Here is a 20,641-nt window from a genome sequence, read left to right as displayed (position 1 = left end):
AAAGTGGGATCAATGGAAAGCCGAGAGCTTTGAATAAGTCTAATGTGTTGAGATGCAGTAGCAGGAAAAGAAATGTATTTCATTTTTTTTTCTTTTCTTTTTAGGAGTCTCCATAAGGAATACTATGACGTGGAGAAGAAGCTGAATGCATTTCTATGATACCACTAGGAAAGTCTTCCTGGACTAACAGTTGAGGAATTCTCCTGCTCCTTCAGAGAGATTCCAGCCTTGGTTCTTCCTTCTCGACCAAATCAGTCATCCAGCTGGTTGGGTTGGTTTGGACAAATTTGAACCCTGTGCCACGTCAGCCTATGGAGAAACCTCAACAGATGACACAGAACAGCTGGATGATTTGAGGACTAATCAAGTACCTCAGTGGAGATATCGGACTCTGACATATCAAAAGAAGTGGGCTTCTCTAAAGACTTGACCTCTTCTTTAGATTTTTTTTTCTTATGCTAAGGTGGGTGGGGGTACCTGAGGAAGGTGACTCAGAAGCTTGGTCTGATTTAATGCTTGAAGTCTTTTTAATGTGGCGCTTCAAGCAATTAAGTAGACTATGAATGATCTTAGGAACAAAAGACTGCCAAAATGAACAATCTGTATAGTTGCCCTCTTGGCTTGAGCAAAAATTACACTGAGTGCTTGTTTTTTATAGGGTATCTGTCGTCCCAGTCACATTATTCTTTTCTGCCCGACATAAGAGGTAAAGTTAACCACAAAAAGAATCAATACAATGAGGAAGGATTCCATTTGCAGTACTTATTTGCCACAAACAACTGAAGCTGGAATCCATCATACACAGCAGAGTAGGACGCTGATGCTTCAGTCATCGACTAAAAGTTAGAAAGCTCTGAGGATTTTCACACTTGTGCATCATTTAACTGCTTGTGCATAGGTCACATGTCACATGTATAGTGCATGAGGAAGGTGCCTAAACTTCTGTAGAGTGACTGGATGTATGGTGCCCTTAGCAGGACAAGCCCCATAAGGGAGGAATACTGCAAAAATGATCAAATGAAGAACATTTTTTTGTACAGGTTTTGCCCCCCATGTCTGCTGACCGTCATAGCCTTCGCCCTATCATGAGACTGCTCATTCGATCCCTAAGTTACAATAAAACAAAAAAATGCTGAACAGAAAAGTCGCAGCACACAGACGGTATAACAGTTTGAGCACTTTCATTCCGGAAAAGCAGGAACTTGCACACATAAATGGTTACCGTAAAATGAAGACATAAGTCCAATAAATGGAAGACATTAAAATTATTATATATTAACACTCATGTCTAAAGTGTAAAATTTAAAATGCAAAATGCCAAGTGTAGCCAACCCAGAACACAAACCTGTGTAGAAGTCTTCCTAAACCCAAACTGCCAAAACATGCATCGACCCTGGTTGACAAAGCTTAATACTTTATCAAACCTTATTTAAATTGAATAAAATGCCAGGAATCTTGTTGGATACCAGCTGCTGCCTTAATTCTGAAAATGGGTTTTATGGAAACAAAGTCATTCAATCCAGGGAATACCCCTGCATTCAAAAGCAGCTGCAGTTCACTTTGTTCTCGATGCAATTCCCAACCCCCACCTCTAGTAGGCACTGGAACCTTTCTCAAGCACAAAAAAACCCAAACTTAAAAATCCATGCATTTAATGGAATGCTTGTACAAGGCAATGATGTTTTGTGCCTTTTTGATAACATACATATGCTGGTAAATACTTTTTCTAAATAGGCCGATGGTCTTGCCAACATAGAACGCAGGGCATGAGCAGCAAAAAGCAATGTACACAATCTCTTTGTCTCACAGTTAAAATTCTCTCTGACTGTTAGCAGTTTGGTGTAACCTGCCACCATGCAGTATGTGCCCTGTAAAATAAATCTACATTGCTGGCAAGTCCCACAGCATTTCATGCTGGGATTCCTAACCACATCATCTTCTCCAGCACTTTTATTTTCAAAAAGGAGTTTAAGGTTCTTACTATTTTTACAAACAAATCTGGGTTGCATCCCAACTTGGTCAAGCATACCAAAATGTTCTAAAGACTGTATTCCAATGGTTGTTAGTAATTTGTTTCAAACTGGAAAATCTCTACAAAATTCCACTGCAGTCAAATTCTCATCTTTGACCAAATGGTCTTTGTTCTCAGATATATGTGAACAACGTAAAAGTGCTCCATATTTTGTGCTTTTGTGTTCACAGACCCATGAGTAGATACTGTCCACAAACATAGATGGATAACCACGCTCGGTGAAAAAATTGATCATAAAAGCCGCCTCCTCCTGGAATATCTGGTCATCAGTCACAAGCCTTATTAGTGTCCTCTGACCAAGTTCTTTTTCTGCCAAAGGGGGTGCTGGCTGTAAGAATTTAAGTAGGCATTGGAATATATTGGTTTTCTATAAATGTTCGATTCGTACTACATTCATTCTTATTCTTGTAGATAGTGATGTCCAAGAAATTAATGCAGTCATTATGACATTGATGGGTGAATTGAAGGAAGTTGAGTGACTGGTTTAAAAATTCAAGAAAAAACAAAGGTTCCTTAACATTTCCTTCCCACAGAATGAATATATTCTCCAAATACCTTTCCACATGAATGAACAGTGGGGAATTAAACATATTACTGGTTTCCCAGTTCCACAGTACTATGGGTGGTGAAAATGGGGGCTGAAGCTGGCCCCATTGCAACACCTTTGTGTTGTTTATAATACTCGCCTTCAAAACAAACAAAATTGTTGGTCAAGACTGTTTCAGTACACTGGTAGACCGGACTTGTGTCATTACTACTCCGGTATGAGCCCTTCACCATGGATTCCAAAAAACATTAGAGCCCCTGGTCGTCATGGATAACAGAGAAGAGATCCTTAATGTCAATGGTCACAAACAATCCCTCAGCTAAATATGGTAACCCAGACATGGTCTTAAGAAAATGCCAAGAGTCTTTGAGTAAATGCTCCTTATGGTTATAAAAAAAAAAAATGCTTCCATTTAAAGTCCATAAATTTGGCTAATGGCTCAGTCTTGGATCCTGCCGAAGCCGCAAGTGATCTAAAAGGGGATTCACAGGGGAATATGTGTAGCTTCGGATCTCAAAAACTGCTGGGATCCTAGGATGTTTTACTGTGAAATATTCTCGTTTTAATATCCAAATCATAGGTGAAACACGTTTTCCAAATTCATATCAATACCATGGTATGCAATATAGACTTTCAAATTCAAATCAATACCATGGTACGCAATACAGATTTTATTACAGGTGACTTCTATTAATAATTCACCACTGTTTAGAAACTCCAGCATCTTGGATAAATACAAGAATTTATCCATCAACACAACCCTGTCCCTACTCACATATAGTCAACACTCATTCCCTTGCCCAGGTAAGTCAGTCTTACCCCTTGACCAAGGGCTACAAGGTGAACAATAATCCTTGTCCCTGGGCAGTGAATTACATAATGCACACTCCCGGAAACTTCACATTACCTAGGATGTGAGCAATGAGGATGTTTCCATAGGGCCCTAATTTGTCCCTGGTGTTGATATGTGAACTTGCATCACTGCAGAGGTTAGCAATGCCCTTCCTCCTATGCTTGCTCACTTACTCACATGAAGCCACAAGCTAACATCCGTGGCTTGGGTTACCAGAGTGCACATCATTCCCTAAATAGCCATCTACTTTCACTGCTTCAAGCATCTCCCCACAGCACAAAAGTGGCAGAAAAGTCTGGGACTACCACAACCTCTTTCAAAGATGGTCAAGCTGTAGCTGCTCACTCCTCCACCCTCTGCTTCCGGCACCCAAGCCACTATTCATACATGAGACATCAGGGCCACAGTCATGGCTTTATCCCTTTGCACCACAAAGTCAAAAGAGTAATGTCTCAAAATGCTAAATCCTGCATTTACAAACACTCTTGTAGAAGTAAGGCTGTACACTGACTATAGAAATGCTACAGTACATGTCTGCATTAGACACATTCTTAAAACAGGCAATGAAATCACACACTCTCCTAACTACTGGACCACGTTCGCTAAGCAGTAAGGTGGCTACCCTGTGGGCTTTGGCTGATGACCTGGCAAACAGTGCAACAGAATGAATGACTGTTTTTAAGCTTTTCCAGCACGGAACACAGAATTTGTTTCTATGAAGTGCAATAATAGTGAGATTAGACATGCACAAACGGGAAGCAAGAACTGGGGAGTCTGTAGTCAGGCACACCCTTCCATCACTGACAGGTGATGACAACACATGCTTCAGTGGGAGGAGATAAGCTCCTCAAGTATAACACCGACAGACCTTGAAGAACTGTATCAGCAGAGTATTCTCAGAAAGGAGACGACAGGTGATGCACACAAGAATCATCTGAAGCAATATCTGCATAGCTTCTTTTATACCTTGTACCACTGAAGCTAAATTAATGCTATGTTACATCATTTACTATAGTCAGTTTACTAAAACGCACCACTTTTTCATAAAGTGATATTCAGCTAAACATTTTCAAACATGAGTGATTTCTGACCGGGAAATTCATGGTTTATTGCTGAGGTTCTGATGGAAATTATTAGTACTGATTCTCTCCCAGAGAGAGCATTGCTCACGACAGATGAAACTGAAGCATCGCTACACCAACTGGAATTTTGAGGTTTTGTTCCCACAACCAGATGGGTACAGCAACAGTACTGCAAACTTAATACCAGATTGCGCTGCTGAAACAAGAGCTCAGTCATAGGATGAAGCTCTCAATTAATCAGTCAGTCTTTGTTCTCATCCTTGCCTAAGGTCACAGGCTTTGGGCGGTAACTGAAAGGATCACATCACAATTAAAAGAAATGAGGTTCCTTTGCAGGACTTCAGGACTCGCTCTCTGTGGCAGTGAGGAGCGTGACCAGCCAAAAGGATCTTGATCTCAAAGAAAAGCTGCTGCTTGACTTGGCTTTGAGGAGTTAATTGAAATAGTTTGGGTAGCTAAGGTAGAAGTTCCCTGTACCCTTCCAATCAGAGGTGTATCACACATGGGCCACATTATGCAGGAAGCCCCACGGCTTCCTCAGGACATGCTGGAGCGATTCCATCACCCAGATTCCCATGACATGTCTAGGCATCCCACAAGAAGATCTAGAGGCTATCGCTGGGGATATGAAATGTCTTGTCTACATTTTGACTAAATTCTGTGGCCAAATTTTCTCTAGTCAGTATGAATGCCACCTCAGGTCTCCTGTGAAAAGACTGTGGCATAGTGGGACCAACACAAAAACAAAGAGTATATAAATAAAATATTTAATTACATACAACCCACTAGTCCACAATATGACGTTTTCAATGTTGTGATTACTTCAAGTTCAAACACTTCCTCTGGTAAGTTTTTGTACGTGTTCAAAAACAACTATCGAATAAAGTAACACACTAATGACTCTGCCTTTATCCAACTTCACCCCATTTTCTCTGGTTTTGGAACACATCTTTTGATGAAAGACAGAGGATAAACTGTAGGATTCTTACATTCTGTTTCCCCCTCAAGGTACCTATATGTCTACAGAAATAAATGTAATCTGTGGGAACAACATATAATGAATAACGTTCAAGAGGAGGTGATATTTCAGAGAAGGCAGGACTATGTAATCTTAAACCGAATAACTGTTAAGGCAAAAAACATATCTGTATAATGCGTACAAAGCAAAAAATATTGCAATGGTATGTTTTCTCTTTTATAATTGAACAAGTACTTTTGTTACTATGCTGTGTGTGATGTTAATAAAGATGTCTAAAAAGGCACCCATATTACTATCCCCTTCCTGCTACTTTCCTTCAGAAAATATGTAACTACACATTCCAGGTTTTAACCTGACCTCATATTAGTAGTGAGGTAATCCTGTATCACCTTTAATACCATCTTCCACATTCAGTATCATAAGAACTCACTAACACTGGTGTAGCTGCTGCAAGCCACAACCCACATCTTGTCTTCTGCTATGCTAAAACTACCCCCCCAAACACACACACTTTTCAAATGAGTTCTGAAACAAATTAATGCCTTCTACGTACAGAATTTTCCTTCAGAAAGCATATCACAACTCACTATCTTACATTCTCAAAGTCTAAAATCAAATCCTCATGGTTTACTTGCTTATGTGGTTATAAGCTCTATAGTGTGCCCACATCTAGCAATATAACCACTTCAATTCACCAAATACTTCACTTCTGGACTTCAACAACACAGATGTTTACTTCTTTCACATCACTTCCCACTATTCTGTACATAGACTAATGTCAGCAAGTTAATTTACAAATGGTAAGCCTTTGGTTTGGAGAATCACTGTTCTCTATCCCACCAACCTCGGCACAGGTATTGATGATCCCCACTTTTTTTCTTTTTGAAGCTTGAATACATTTTTCTTTTCTAGTGTGCTATGCGAAGAGCCCATATGAGAATGCACACAAAGGTTCATAGCATAGTACTTACTTAAGAACCTATCTTCTCTTGCGGGTCATTTTAATCTAACCAATTTCCCATTTTGTGCTTGAAATTACCTAGCCATTCCCTGATCAATAATTATACTTATTTTATTTATTTGATATTTGTTAATCGGATTAGTCTGACTGGGCGAAGCCCTTTTTCAACGGAGATCTGAGGAGAAAAGCTCCAATAGTTTGTTTGTGTCTTTCGGCTTTTCCCGGTTAGGGGTCGCCACAGCGGAACTCCGGTCCGCTAATGATTGGCAGTAGATTTTTACATGCTGGCTTGCCAGGCCTAACGCACAACTTTCACCGAAGGAACGCCCATTCACGCATGTCGCCACACAAAAGACGCTCTAACTGAGAATCAAACGGGCAACGTCTAACTGTGAGGCGACAACGCTACCGCAGCACCACCAGGTTTTCACGAGAAAAGCTCCAATAGTACAGTACTTAAACATTATATAACACAGACAACTGATTACAAGAGAAACACAAGCACATAAGAACTAACAGTAAATAACTAAGTCAGTTGTTACAGGTGAACAAACTATATATAAAATAAGCACAGTACAAATAAATCAGATAAAAAAGTCAGAGACAAAGCAGCATAATGGGCATGTACAAATATGTCAGAGATAATAAAATACAAACCGTTACAAGCATAATTAGGAAGATATATGCAGTAAGAGATCATATGATAGCAAGGAACAGAGAAAAACAAGTACTAAAGTATAATCACAAGCCAGTAAAGAGAGGCATAGAAGAGAAGTTTTTGGAGTATATACAGGTGGAAAACCCCAGGTAGGAAGTCAGTGAGAGAATTGCTGTAGTACAAGCAGAGAGGACGGCAGTCTAATGAAGATAGCTTATGCTGGGTCATTACAGAAACACAACCATGATTTAGGGAGGTAATCTTTTATTGTTATTTTAAAGGTGTTAGGGTTAGTGATACACCTGACATTATGTGGTAATTTATTCCAAGCATTTGCTATGGAATAGCTGTAGAGTATTTTGCCAATATTTTTATTAGGCTTATAAACTTGCAGCAGGTTCTGTTGAGAGCTACGGAGACAGTGAGTGGGAGTATAAGGCTGGATGAGAGTGGAGAGAGAGGGACAGAAAGATGGTTCATTTAAGACTGAATGAGCCATGAGAAGCTGGGGTACTAGGATTTGGTGATGAAATTCTAGCCACTGAAGATTTTTTAGAGCTAAGCAGTGATGAGTGTGGTAAGGCTGGTTGGAAGCAAATCGAGCAATTTGTTATAGGTGAGTTCAAGTTTAGTGAGAAGATTAGACTATAGGTATGTGAGAATAAGGGCTGCATACAGCAGTGTGGGGGGTAGGATGGCTTGCACAAGGGAGAGTCTGGAAGCATTTTTGAGGTACTTATGTCTGTAAAGCATGCCTAGTTTTTGATGGGTCTTTTTTTACACATTGCTGAGTACGGAGATCAAATTTTAGACGATAATCGATAATAACAACTAGGAGTTTAGTGTGGGGTTCAGTACAGATGACAGTATTGTTCAGGGAAGAGACAGAAAAGGAAGTTTTGTGATGCTGAAGGGTGGAAGGGAGAAATAGGAGAAGGTTAGTTTTCTTTGGGTTCACTAGTAATTGGTTGGAAATAAGCCATCTTTCGACAGAATGGAGGGACTCTTGGGTGAGGGTATGAAGTTGAGTGATGTTGTCAGAGCAGGAAATGACTGTGGAGTCATCAGCATACTGAATAATGGTAGACAGTGGACAAGAAGTGTGGAGGTCATTAATAAAGATGTTAAAAAGTAGGAGACCAAGGATGGAGCCTTGTGGCACCTCAGTTTGTACCGGTAGAAAGGGAGAGAAGTCAGATTGCCATTTCATAGCCTGGAATCTATTTGAGAGGTAGCTGGAGAACCAAGATATTGCAGAGTTAGAGAGGTTAAGTGAGGTTGAACAGTTGGTAATCTATGAAAAGCAGCACTGAAGGCTTTGGATAGATCAACAAGCAGGAAACTAGCTTATTGTTATCACATGATTTTGCAATGTTTTTTATGAAGAATGTTAGAGCAGTAGCAGTGCTGTGCTTTGGGCAAAAACCATGCTGTGTGGGGGTCAGGAGATTTTCTTGGAGAACATGATTGAAGGGCTGTTTATGAATGCATTTTTCAAGAATTTTAACAGGGGAGATAGGATGGAAATTGGTCTGAAATTAGAGGGGTCAGTTGCGTTACCACCTTTATGCAAGGGTATGATGTATAATTTTTTCCAGATGTTAGGCACAAAGTTTTCCTTAATGGATCTGTTGATTAATATAGAAATGGGGAAAGCAATAGAATTAGCAGCTATTTTTAGGAATTGAGGAGGTAAGGTGTCAACTGATGGAGAGCATGTTTTAAGTTTGGACAGAAGGAATTTGATGTAGGCTGTGGAGACAGGTTTAGGAGAAAATCGTAGAACTGGTAAAATAGGTGGTGTGGGACTGGTGACATTTTTGGTAAGGTTGTAGATACAGTCAATGAAAAAGGAATTTAGAAATGTAGCAGTATCTAAGGGAGATCTACTTGGCCAGGGATTACAGGAACATGGGCACCCAGGGATGCAATAGCTCATTAACAGAATGCCAGAATTTGGGGGGGTCGGAGTGTGGATTAAGTCGTTTATGAGAAAAGTTTTGCTCGTCAAGGGTGACCTTAGTTTTGGTTATGTTACGGAGCTCCCTGTAGGTATGAAGATCAGCACTGGATTTGGATTTGTTCCATTGTTTCCATGAACTAACTCTCTTTTTCATAAGGGCTTGGGTGGCTTTTGTGAGACAGGGGCAAAATGAGCTTTGACCCTTAGTTTCCTGATAAGGGCCAGGGGTGTTTAGGAAGATGATGTTGAAAGCCAGGACTGCTTTCGCTGGGGGGAGATCGTGCAGGAAGGACCAGTTAACTGAAGACAGCAGGTGGTTGAAAGTATCAGGATTAAAGTTTGAGAGTTTTTGTCAGTCTTTGTACAGCTGGGGTATGTGTAGTTGAAGAGAGTGTATAATTACGTAGGTGGGATGGTGATCACTAAGGGTATCAGGTAAGGTGGAGGGGTTATGGTACAGATTGGGATTGGAGATGAGGACGCAGTCCAGAGTGGAGCCAGAGTTGTGTTTGTTTAGTTCGGTTGGGTTTGAGATTAATTGGGAGAAGCCAAATAGGTTAATGGAGGAGTTTGGGCAATCAGTGTTTAGGGCTTTCCAGGTGATGTTTATATCTCCCAAGACAACAGTTTTATAAGTGATGGTTTGAGAGATCCAAGAGAGTGAGTGCTCTAAGATAGGGATGTTATTTCCTGGGGGAATGCAAATGGAAGCAATAGCTATTTTCTTACGAGTGTTTATCTGACAGTTGGCTATGACAATTTCAGCTGGGTAAAAATCGGAGGAAGTGATTGAGACAGGGTGAAGGGTTAGAATAGAGAATAGCAATGCCTCCACCTTTCTTCTTTGTGATCCGAGCATACCTGAGGATGTTATAACCTGGTGTAAGTATTTCAGTACTGGACATATGAGGACTTAAGCTAGGTTTCAGAGAGGCAAAGTATATCTGGAGTGTGTAAAGACACCCAGGCATGGAAAGGAAAGATTTTGTTCAGGATACTTTGAATGTTCACAGACAGTATAGTAAGATTTTTGGTGGGTATGGTTGTGGGAATCTGGGAAGAAGCATTAGGTGTTGTGTTTTAGGGTTGTGAGGGGTAGGCTGGGAGAGAAGAGGTGTGGTTGGGTCCAGGGTTTGGATGTATGTTGCCAGATAGTGGCAGGTTAAACATGAGTTTTCTGAGGTACGCGAAGAGATTATTCTGGGGATGAGTTCTCGTTTTAGTTGTGAGAGGAAGTGTAGGCAGAAGGAAAAGCTTAAATTTATAGAAGGAAGAGTTAGAATGAAGAAAAAGAGATGGGGCTATAGGGAAGGAATGGATGGCAGAGTGAGTGGCTAGGGGAAAGGTACTAGTAGATGTAGAGTTGTTTGGGGGGGGTGCCTTCATAAGAGGTTGCAGTGTTGGCTAGAAAGAGAAAGGGTGTGATAAAGATAATTAGAAGGAAGGTGTTTGAAACACGTGGATTAGAAATGTACATAATGTGGGTGGCTTAGAGATATGCAAATAAAAGTTCTAAAGTAGATGTAGTTGCCATTAGAGGTTGGGAGAGTACAGAGTAACAGACTGAAATGGAGTTGGTTGATTAAAGTAAGAAGGGAGTGATTGCTGATTGGAGAGTACTGGATGAATTTGAGAGGTGGAAACGGGTGTGATAAATGTGGACAGAGTATAAAACAAATGAAAGTGGGGGGGTGAGAATGGGGGTAGGCTAGGGGAGTGAAGTGAGCCCGGGAGTAGTGAGGGCGAATGGAATGGGTAGAATCAGGTATCAGAAAGACAGGAAACTACAGAAACAATCACAATTCAGAGTCAGGAAAGCAGCGGTCAAAATGGGGAGAGGGGAAATCTAAGATACAGAAAGCATATGAGAGATACAGTGAAAATTAGATTAGGGAGGTGGATGAGTTCAAAAATATGAGAGAGGGATTACAACAGGAAATTAGATTTAGAGCAACAGAATGAAGACTACAGAGGGGAAAGAGTAAGTACTAAGAGGCAGAGTTGAAAGTAGGAAGATGACATTAATACCATGAGAATGATACAGATGAGGGAAGGGGACAGAGAAACTACAAGTCTAGGAAAGGAAAAAGAAAGGCAGGAGAATAAAGCAAGTAAGGAAGTGGAGAGACACGAATGCATCAGAAACCAGAGGAAAAAAAAGGGGAGGCAAATAGAAAAATAGAGATTGAGGGACAATTATTTGACGGGGGGGGGGGGGGGTTCCAGGTTTGGTGGTGGGCTTAACAGTCAGCTATAATTAACAACAAGGTGTGGAGATACAAAGTTAGTTTTATAGAGTAACATACATAACAGCTGTGATATTATATGCTGATGACAGTGTTGGACTGGGTAGAGGTGGTTCTCTGGTTCAGACCGGGCACAAGAGAAGTTCAGCAGAGAAGTTTAAAGCAGAGGTAAATGCCTAGAAAAGGAAGAGGAACAGCAGATTAAAATAAGGCAACTAGTACACATTAATGACTACAAGGAAGATACAGACGTTGGGCAGTAGATAAGATAAATAGAAGATAAGGAGAGAAGGGAAAAAAAGAAATAACACAGCGTAGTAAATAGCAGCCTAAGGGAAGAAGGTAAAAAACTAAGTATGAGAGGTACGGGTTAGAGAAAGAAGAAAAGATGCAGGAAGACAGTCAACAAGAATAGTTATCTAGGGCAGTACAGATAAGGTAGGCAGCAGTATATATGAAGTACACAGTAGATGGTGATAAGCAGTCAACTAATACAAAGTATAAAACAGCTCAATATACACTCTTGCCAAGAGCTACAAAAATTACACTGTAATACCCCAAAACAATAGCAGGGGACTGATGTTTAAAGAGTCAGCTAGTACAGTGCATATACAGCTCAAAATAAACTCTTAGAAAAGAATGGCCGAGCAAGATATTCACCACGCAGTAAAAGCCTTAGCATCTGGCATTAAAAGTTAAGCTTCCTCGCAGTCCTACGAGAGAATAACAATTACAGTAAAAAGGATTGACAAAAATAACAGAAAATGGCAGTAGCCTTTGAAGACTGCAACTTTCCAGAATACTGTTTAGCATACAGAATAAAAGGACAAATGGTCCGTTTCAGTCCCAGCATAAAAATGCGTTTTCAGTCTTACAATACTGCAATTGTAACAAGGGCTGCAGCACCTGTAAAAAACTAGTGAGGAGAAAACTGTTTAAGTAATCCTTAAGGTAGCATGGAATAGCTAGCCCAAGCTGAAATACACTTAGCTAACGGTATGAAAGCTATGACCAAACCATTTCAGGTAGACCTATACAAACTGACCGGTACTGCAACAGAACTTGAAAATAATACAAGTTAACTGTTTTTTATGCAAAAAAACAAACAAAAAAAGTTCTAAGCTTGTGTTCCACCTTTCCTGTTACTAGAGTAGTCCAAATACAGATTTGCTGTATCCGGGACTATTTTGTAAGTTACTGAGTTCCCCAGACCTTTCTGTATTAGAAGGAAGCCTTCCAGATTATCAGTGGGAGTGGTAAGCACTAGATGGCCTATCCATCACAAGAGGAGTGGTTTCTGGCTCTGAAATTGTAGTTTATTGGCCGTTTGGGCAGTTTTTCTATCCCTTTCAACTTTCTGGTTTGAAAGCCGGTGTTTGTACGGGTTGCTGGGGTAAACAATTACCAGTGCCAGAAAGTCTGCTCTTCAATTTTTCCCTTTGATCTTGCTAGTTTTCTTCTCTCTCGCACTTTAATTAGCTTATTCGTCTAGCACTTCATCACGCTTTTTGTAGCAACTACTGTAGCACACACAAGTGCTTTCAGCACTAGACGTCCTATAAGGAAACAGCTCCAGTACTAAGTAATGATGACTATCCCTCCTGGAATGTCTAAAGGTCAGTTCCCTGTTGTTTCTCCTATTAACCTGGTGAACTTGGGCATTCTGAGGTAGTGTAGCAACTGCCTCATGTACACAGACAACCCTCTCCTTTTACCTCCCAACACTCAGACTTGTGAGAGATGCACTTATATCTCCAAATTGGAAGCCATGCACTCTCAAGCCAAGACCAGAACAGCTGATCAAGAGGAGAAGGTCAACACCTACACCACACCACATGGAACACATAGCCCTCCAGAACACCCACCATCACAGCCCTCACATAAGAACAGAAATCACACACCCACCTTCGCAGAAGTTCTCAATAGAAATCTACCCAAACAGCAGAGACCTCCAAGGCTGAAACACACTCGACCACCACAACACAGCACAAACCACAAGACACATAGCTCACCTACACAGTGTGCCCCTCAACCTAAGCCCCTATGGCAAAACAGCTTGCGCAATACAATAATCACAGGTGACTCAATAGTGAGGCACATTGATGTCCCACTTGCTAGGTTTGGAGAAGGTAACAGTCAGCTATCAGGTGCCTGAATCCAACACACAACACAAGCACTCAGGTCACTCCACAACAAGTAGAAGTATGACTCTGTCACTGTCCAGGTGGGTGTGAATGACCTGAGATGCACCTCCCTGGACTACATAAAAAGAGACCTGGTGGAGCTCTCGGGTTATGTGGCACAGGCAGGTATGACCCTAGCCCTGAGCAGCATCCTACCGTTGCCCAGAATGATACCGCATTACAAACAGAAAATGACTAACTTCAACAATTGGCTAAGTTTCTGGTGTCATTCAAAGAGGATCCAGTATCTCTCTGCTTGGGATGACATGACTGATGGACCTCGATGCTTTGCCAGAGATGGCCTGCATCTGTCACCCCTGGGTTTCCGGGTACTGGCTAAGGCTCTTGCCACCCCTATAGTGCTTTTTTAGGCTGTGTTCAAAAGATCAAATTACCACTGTAAAAGCTATAAATAAATGCAATCTGAGGGTCATGCTGCTCAACGTTAGAAGTCTAAATCTCAAGCTGCACTCGCTCGAAGCACTCTTCAAAATGGAGACCATCAACATTTGTGCTGTAACAGAGACCTGGTTTAAAGCAGCAGAAAGCACCCCTGCACTGCCAGACTATAAACTCATTCCACCTTTCCGCCCCAGGACATGGACCGTAGCTCCAAAGACGGTGGTGTCTTCATATTCATAAAGGATATGCACACCTCCAGACTAGTAGTCCAGCACAATGCATCTGAGATACTCCAGGTACAAATAACACTGGGTAAGATGACGATTCAGGTTGTAGCCTGCTTTAGGTCCCCAACCATGTCCCAAAACTCTCAATCCACATTCCTAAGCACCATGGAAACTATTAAGATCCAACCCAACACTTTCATACTAGGTAACTTCAACTATCCCTCCATCAACTGGAAAAATTACTCGTGTACCAATGCACTGGCCCAACGCTTCCTGGAATTTATCAATTCCAATGCCCTGGACCAACTCATTCTTAACCCCACTAGAGGAAGCAACATCCTTGACTTGGTTATTACTAACATGGGCAACCGTTACTCTACACCAATAGTCAATTCATCCCTGGTAAGAACCGACTACAAACTTAATCACCATGGAAACCCACATCTCACCCACATCCCCAGCAAAGGTATCCACCATGAAAAACTTCTCCAAAGCTGACTTTGGACTCCTAAAAACAGAGGTGGCTAACTTCACGGCACCCATGCTAATGGAAAATAGATGCATGACTGCTGAATCATACACCAATGCACTGTATGAACACATACATAAATGCATGGAACTAGCCATACCAAACAGAACCAAGATGCACTCCTCCAAAAAATGGAAGCTAATCTGGTGGTTCCCTGCCATTAATAAACTCTACAACAGAAGGAAGAAACTGTTGCAGAAAAGGATGAAGTCCCAAGACTGGAAAAATTCCCTTATTAGCCTCAACAAAAAGTTGAGATCCCTCATCAAAGCCTCCAAAGCCAGCTATGAAGGCAAAATTGCAGCAGACACTAAAACAACCACAAAGCCTTCTATAGTTATATCAAGAATCTCCACAGCAATACCCAGATTTGCTCTGAGTTACTGCACAATGGTACCTCCTATACTGAGCCAACAGATACTGCCAACATTCTGGCCGACAGATTCAGTGCCAACTTTACCCCTCTCTACCCCTCTAAAGGACAATCTCAACACCGGAAGAATGCCAGGCACCCAGCATTACTGCAGCACAGGTTAAAGCTGCAATGTTCAGGCCAAGAACACAGCTTCCATGAGACCCAACAATATCCTTGGCTGTGTTCTACATGAATTACAAAGTGAACTGGCACCACGTCTGTGTGCCCTGTTCACTCACAGCCTCACCTCAGCCTTTGCCCCTACCAAATGGAGCACTGCTACAGTCATCTCTCCATAAAGAAGGAGTAACTACAGACCCTGGACATCATCGCCCCATTAGCTTGACAAGTCTGATATGTAAGGCTATGGACCGCATCATCATTTACATAATTAACAAGGATATAGGGAATCTCCAAATTCTAGATCCCACCCAGTTTGGCTTTGTGGAAGGTAGGTCATGCCTGCTCAACCTGGTTAACTTCTTTAAGTCAGTCACCAGAGCTGTGGATGAGGTTAAGGCAGTTCATACAGCCTACCTCGATCTGGCCAAGGCCTTTGATACCATTCCTCACTCAGGAATTATTGATAAACTCACCAAACTATGCACCAACCCCTACATCATTAGGTGGGTTTCAAATTGGCTCACAGATAGAACCCACAGTGTGAAAGTGGACTCCAAGTCAGACTGCCGACCAGTCACGAGTGGAGTCCCACAGGGATCAGTCCTGGGTCCTCTCCTGTTTGGCATCTAGTTCTCAGAAATCCAGGCCAACATGGAGGGACTCTGACTGACCACGTTTGCAGATGACTGCAAGCTGGGAGCCATCATTAACTCCCCAAGTGATGCAGACATCCTACAGAAAGGCCTCACTGAGACCAATGACTGGTGTCGAAACCATGGCCTTAAGCTTAACGCCAAAAAATGCGTTGTCATCCCCTTTGGGAAAAACTCAGTTCCCAGTAATTACCACATCGATGGGAGCCCACTGAAGGCATTATAAGAGATATGGGGAGACAGGCTGACAGCAACCTCTCCTTCGATCACCTTATTACCACTGTGCTCAGAAAGTTCTTCTGTGTGGCACGTCTCATTACCAAGGGTTTTGCATCCAGGAAGAAAGACGTCACCATTTCTCTCTACTCTTCCCTCATTAGACCAATCATAGAGTATAATGCCCCATTTGGCATGTACCTCACTAGACAGCTGCAACAGTTGGAGAAGTCACAAAAGTACCTCACGAAGAGGATCCTAAACCTTAAACACATGCCCTACATGGACAGACTAAACAAACTCTGGTTATTTTCGGTCTCATATAGTCTACTAAGAGGCGATCTCTGGTTGACTTACAAAGCCAAGCCTGACCCAGCTCTGTTAGAAATGCTGCATCTAAAGAAATCCCAATCCCTCGGCACCACATGCTCCGGAGACCTCAACCTTATTACCACAATCAACAGAACATGCTGGAGGGACAGGTTCATAACCCAGACACTGTCCATGCTCTGGAATAAACCTCCCATATTTTGTCATGCAAAGCACCTCACTGGCCGTCTTCAAGAGAAATCTTGATGAGTGGATGGGAAATTGAAAGTTCACCCCGGGGATCACTCCAGCTAGGCTTGTAAAGTCTCCAGGGCCATTAGCCTAGTACACACCTATGAACAATTTAACAATTGCTTGTGATGGCACACCACCAGGGACCCAAAAATGGTGTTTGAGATGGCAGAGTGGAGGGGGGAAATGATGGTATGAAACTCCACTAGGGTCATTTAAAGGACAAAAAGCATAATGGGAGAAGTAGCAAGGGTACAAAGATTTGCTCATAAATAGTAGAAAAGCACCTGCAATAGAAAGCAATACAGCAGTGTAAAAAGTAGCAGAAATCTCTAATGAAAATAAATGGGATCATGTCATATATAACTTGATGAGCTGCCTATGTCCATTAGTAGTGGTGGTGGCAGTCCTGGAGTAAATACCTGGTTTCCCATCTGCAGATCTAATTTGTGCAGGAATGAGCTTTGTTTTATGTGGATTGAGTCTATTCTCAAGCTGCAGTATCTGGTACGAGAGATACCGGTCTCTCCAAACCACTCTGTTGAGGTTTCAGAAGAGGTTTAGATCCTTAGACCGAGTATTTATGGTGTCATATGACTTGCTGATATGCAGAAAATCCATCAGCAATGAGTCAGAGGATGCCTTGTATGCCAGACATAGGTCACCTCTTAGCAGTATATAGGATACAGACTATAGTGACAGGACATTTAGTCGGTCCATGTGGGACATGTTGTTTAGACCTTGTAACCTTTTAATAAGGTATCTCTGTGGGCGTTCCATTTTTTGCATGTGTCTAGACAGACACATGCCGAATGAAGCATTATATTCAATGACTGCCTAATGAGGGCTGAGTAAAGGGGGGGCAAAGACATCCCTAATTCTAGTTACAACCCCTTTGACTATAAGCTGTGCAGTATAGAAGGACTTTCTTAGAATGGACACATGCTGGTCAAAAGTTAGGTCACTGTCCACACAAGTTCCCAAACCCTGAACAACAAGTCTTAGGGATGTACTGTCAATGTGGTAGCTCCCTGGGGTAAATGACTTCCCAAAGGATACAATGATGCAATTTTTTTTTTTTTTGGTATTTAATTTCAATTCACAACTTTGGAGCCAGTTGTTTATTTGGGACAAATCTTCCTGCAGGATGTCCAAGTCATTCGGTGATTAAATGACTGTTCCTAGCTTGCAGTAATCTGCATAATCCTTTTCAGTGGTGGAAGCCTATCTCACTGCCTTTACTTCCAATCTTAATTAAGTTTCAGCCCTACCCATAGGCTTGTTCAGAAAATGCGATGCCTTGTGACACAGTTTAACACCAGTTTTACTTAGTCAAAAAGCAAAATGCCAGATCAGATCAAACCAAAAATGATATAATTCTTACCTGCTCATGGATACCCAAAAGCTGACTGTATCGAACACGACAATGCAACACACCGTTCACATGAATATTGTAGGCCTGAATGAGAATAAAAACAAAGACATAAGAGAATAAACATTACTTCCTCAGGTTTGAAAAGCAAATAATTTAGTGTCCAATGATTACAGCACAGTCTATTCATTTGCTATTGGCACACACCGACAAATACATGACGTCTAATCTTCATCTGTTTTACCGAAGCCTCTTCATCACATTCACACAATGAAACATGCAACCAAATGATACAAAGTCCCCCAAAATCCCCTTGCAAGGGATTATACTGCTTGAACTCCCTAATCAAGTTTGTGGTTTCACTATGTCAGGTGACATTATGTTAGTGCCCCATGGTTGCCCAATCCTTCTCGAGGGCTCTGTTAAACAGATGATTCACCTTAACAGGTGTCAATGGATTAAATACACACTGTACATGTGTGGGTGCATATTAATACATACATATACACAAATTTTACACAAACTTTTAAAATAAATCAAAAGGAAAACAAAAAACCTGACTTTATAAAACAAAGGACCACTTGTTAATCCACAAAAAGCATATGCCAGCTCAACTTTGCAGCTCTCACAGGGATATCACTGCACAACCAGCTTACAAGATCCCACAATCAACTAAATCATTCTGTGAAGCTTTCAGGCACACTGTAAAGCCAAAAGGATTAGTGTGTGCGTGTGTGTGTGTGTGTGTGTGTGTGTGTGTGTGTGTGTGTGTGTGTGTGTGTGTGTGCACGCGCGCATGTGGTGGAGGGGGGGTGTTGGAAATATGAAGTTACAATAAGGTGGCATAAAAAATGTAATCTTTGTTGGTTGATATTGGCTGATTACATGTAGCAACTTTACTAAATCTAGCAAGTATCACTTCCTTACTCAAATACAGAATGACTGAACTGCACAGTAGATAATTATAAAGCCTTTAGTACACAGTTAAGAATATCTGGCTCAGAAGCCTAATAAAAGTTTTATAGTTTAAAGTTTAATTATCATTACTGTTTACTAACCTGCTTATTCCTCAGTGCCCAAGAGAACTATTTGTGATACACATACATGTATCATAAATGTCTCAAGACTCATTTCTTGCCTGGAACTGTAATATTGAAGAGACTTTGGATTGTGCTCACGAGCGTGTGTGTGTGTATGTATGTGTATGTATATATATATATATATATATATATATATATATATATATATATATATATATAATACATACACATATATATATATATATATATATATATATATATATATATATATATATATACATACATATATACATATATATACATATATATATACATACATACACACACACATTATATATATATATATATATATATATATATATATATACACACACACACACACACATACATATATTTGTACGTGTGCATATATTATATAATGAAAGGTCACCATGTTTTACTTGGTCAACATACAAAACATCCAACAAACATGTTGAAAATTCACTACATTGAAGAAAAAAAAAAAAAAGACACTGCATATTGAAAAAGGAAACAAACTTCATTTTCTGATACACTATCTTGAACTGCACACAGCAAGTCATACCACAAAACTTGACACCCACATAGTCAAGTTATCCATAAGTTTTCTTTTTATTTTATTTTTTTTTCTCTAATGCTGACATTTCCCAGTGGCTTCAATGTTTTTTACTACCTGCTCAAGTTTTTACTGAAAAAATCCTCTTACTTAAGACTTTTATGAATGTGTCCAGCGATTCACAGACATACAACACAGATGCATACATGTATCCTGTGCGGTATTGTCTTATATGCTACTTCAAACTACCCCAAATCATGAACATGGACTGTAGTTGTCTGCAGCTGCCTATAAACTACAGTTTTCTTGAAAGGCACAAAGCAGTCCCTAGTAGAAGTAGGGAAGCACTGTGTCGCATGAAAGCACTACTCAGAACAGCAGTGCAAGTCAGCTCAATAAGGTTTATTATACCTCACTAAGAAAGAAATATGCATCCACTTTTAAGGACTGGTACAATCAACTAAACTTTATTAAGGTGTAGTATACTTTTCTGTGATACGTGTCACTGCTGTGGTTACACAACATGCATGAAGATAAGTCCTAACTACACTACACTTCCTATGGCAATCTTGGGATTATTACCATATATTAGGGTAATAAGAGGGACTAGTGCTTTGCTAAGTTCCATTTGTGGGACGTCACCTGCGCCATCATATAGATGTATAGATCACAGTAGTAGGTTTGCTTGCATTATAACGAATTCCACTGCAAGTGATGCAGTTTTGAACAACACACCAATAAGGTTGCTTGGCTAAGTCTTGACAGCATCATGCTAGCAGATGAGGAGGATTGCAGTGACATCAGCTGCAACTCCACCAGATTGCATATGGATGGATTTTCATGACTATCACAGTGGGGTCAGCTGGTACATAAAAGTGTTTTGTCACACTTTAGTAATGTATCCAACATTTGGTGACTTATGTGCCAAAAAGCTTTGTAAACATTTTACTAAAACCAAGGCCCAAATAAATTTAGTGTTTCCCTCTGTGAAGTCACCTTATAGATATTCTGCAGAATTTAATGGA

The 20,641-nt window shown here is 40.9% G+C and overlaps 1 protein-coding gene across 2 annotated transcripts in view; it reads right to left on the bottom strand.

Moving 5' to 3' along the window:
- The window catches only part of SNX17 (sorting nexin 17), a 1,062,675-nt gene that overhangs the window by 673,463 nt on the left and 368,571 nt on the right, over window positions 1-20,641 (bottom strand). For both annotated transcript variants that reach the window (XM_044061496.1, XM_044061495.1), the window contains exon 2: window positions 18,015-18,089. In XM_044061496.1, coding sequence (XP_043917431.1) covers window positions 18,015-18,089 — 75 coding nt within the window. The remainder of the gene's footprint in view (window positions 1-18,014; window positions 18,090-20,641) is intronic.

The sequence above is a fragment of the Protopterus annectens genome, chromosome 2.part0 (assembly GCF_019279795.1).
Source record: "Protopterus annectens isolate FY-2018-M chromosome 2.part0, PAN1.0, whole genome shotgun sequence".
Lineage (NCBI taxonomy): Eukaryota > Metazoa > Chordata > Ceratodontiformes > Protopteridae > Protopterus > Protopterus annectens.
The sequence above is the reverse complement of the archived record's forward strand: the minus strand, read 5'-3'. Positions and strand labels throughout refer to the sequence as shown.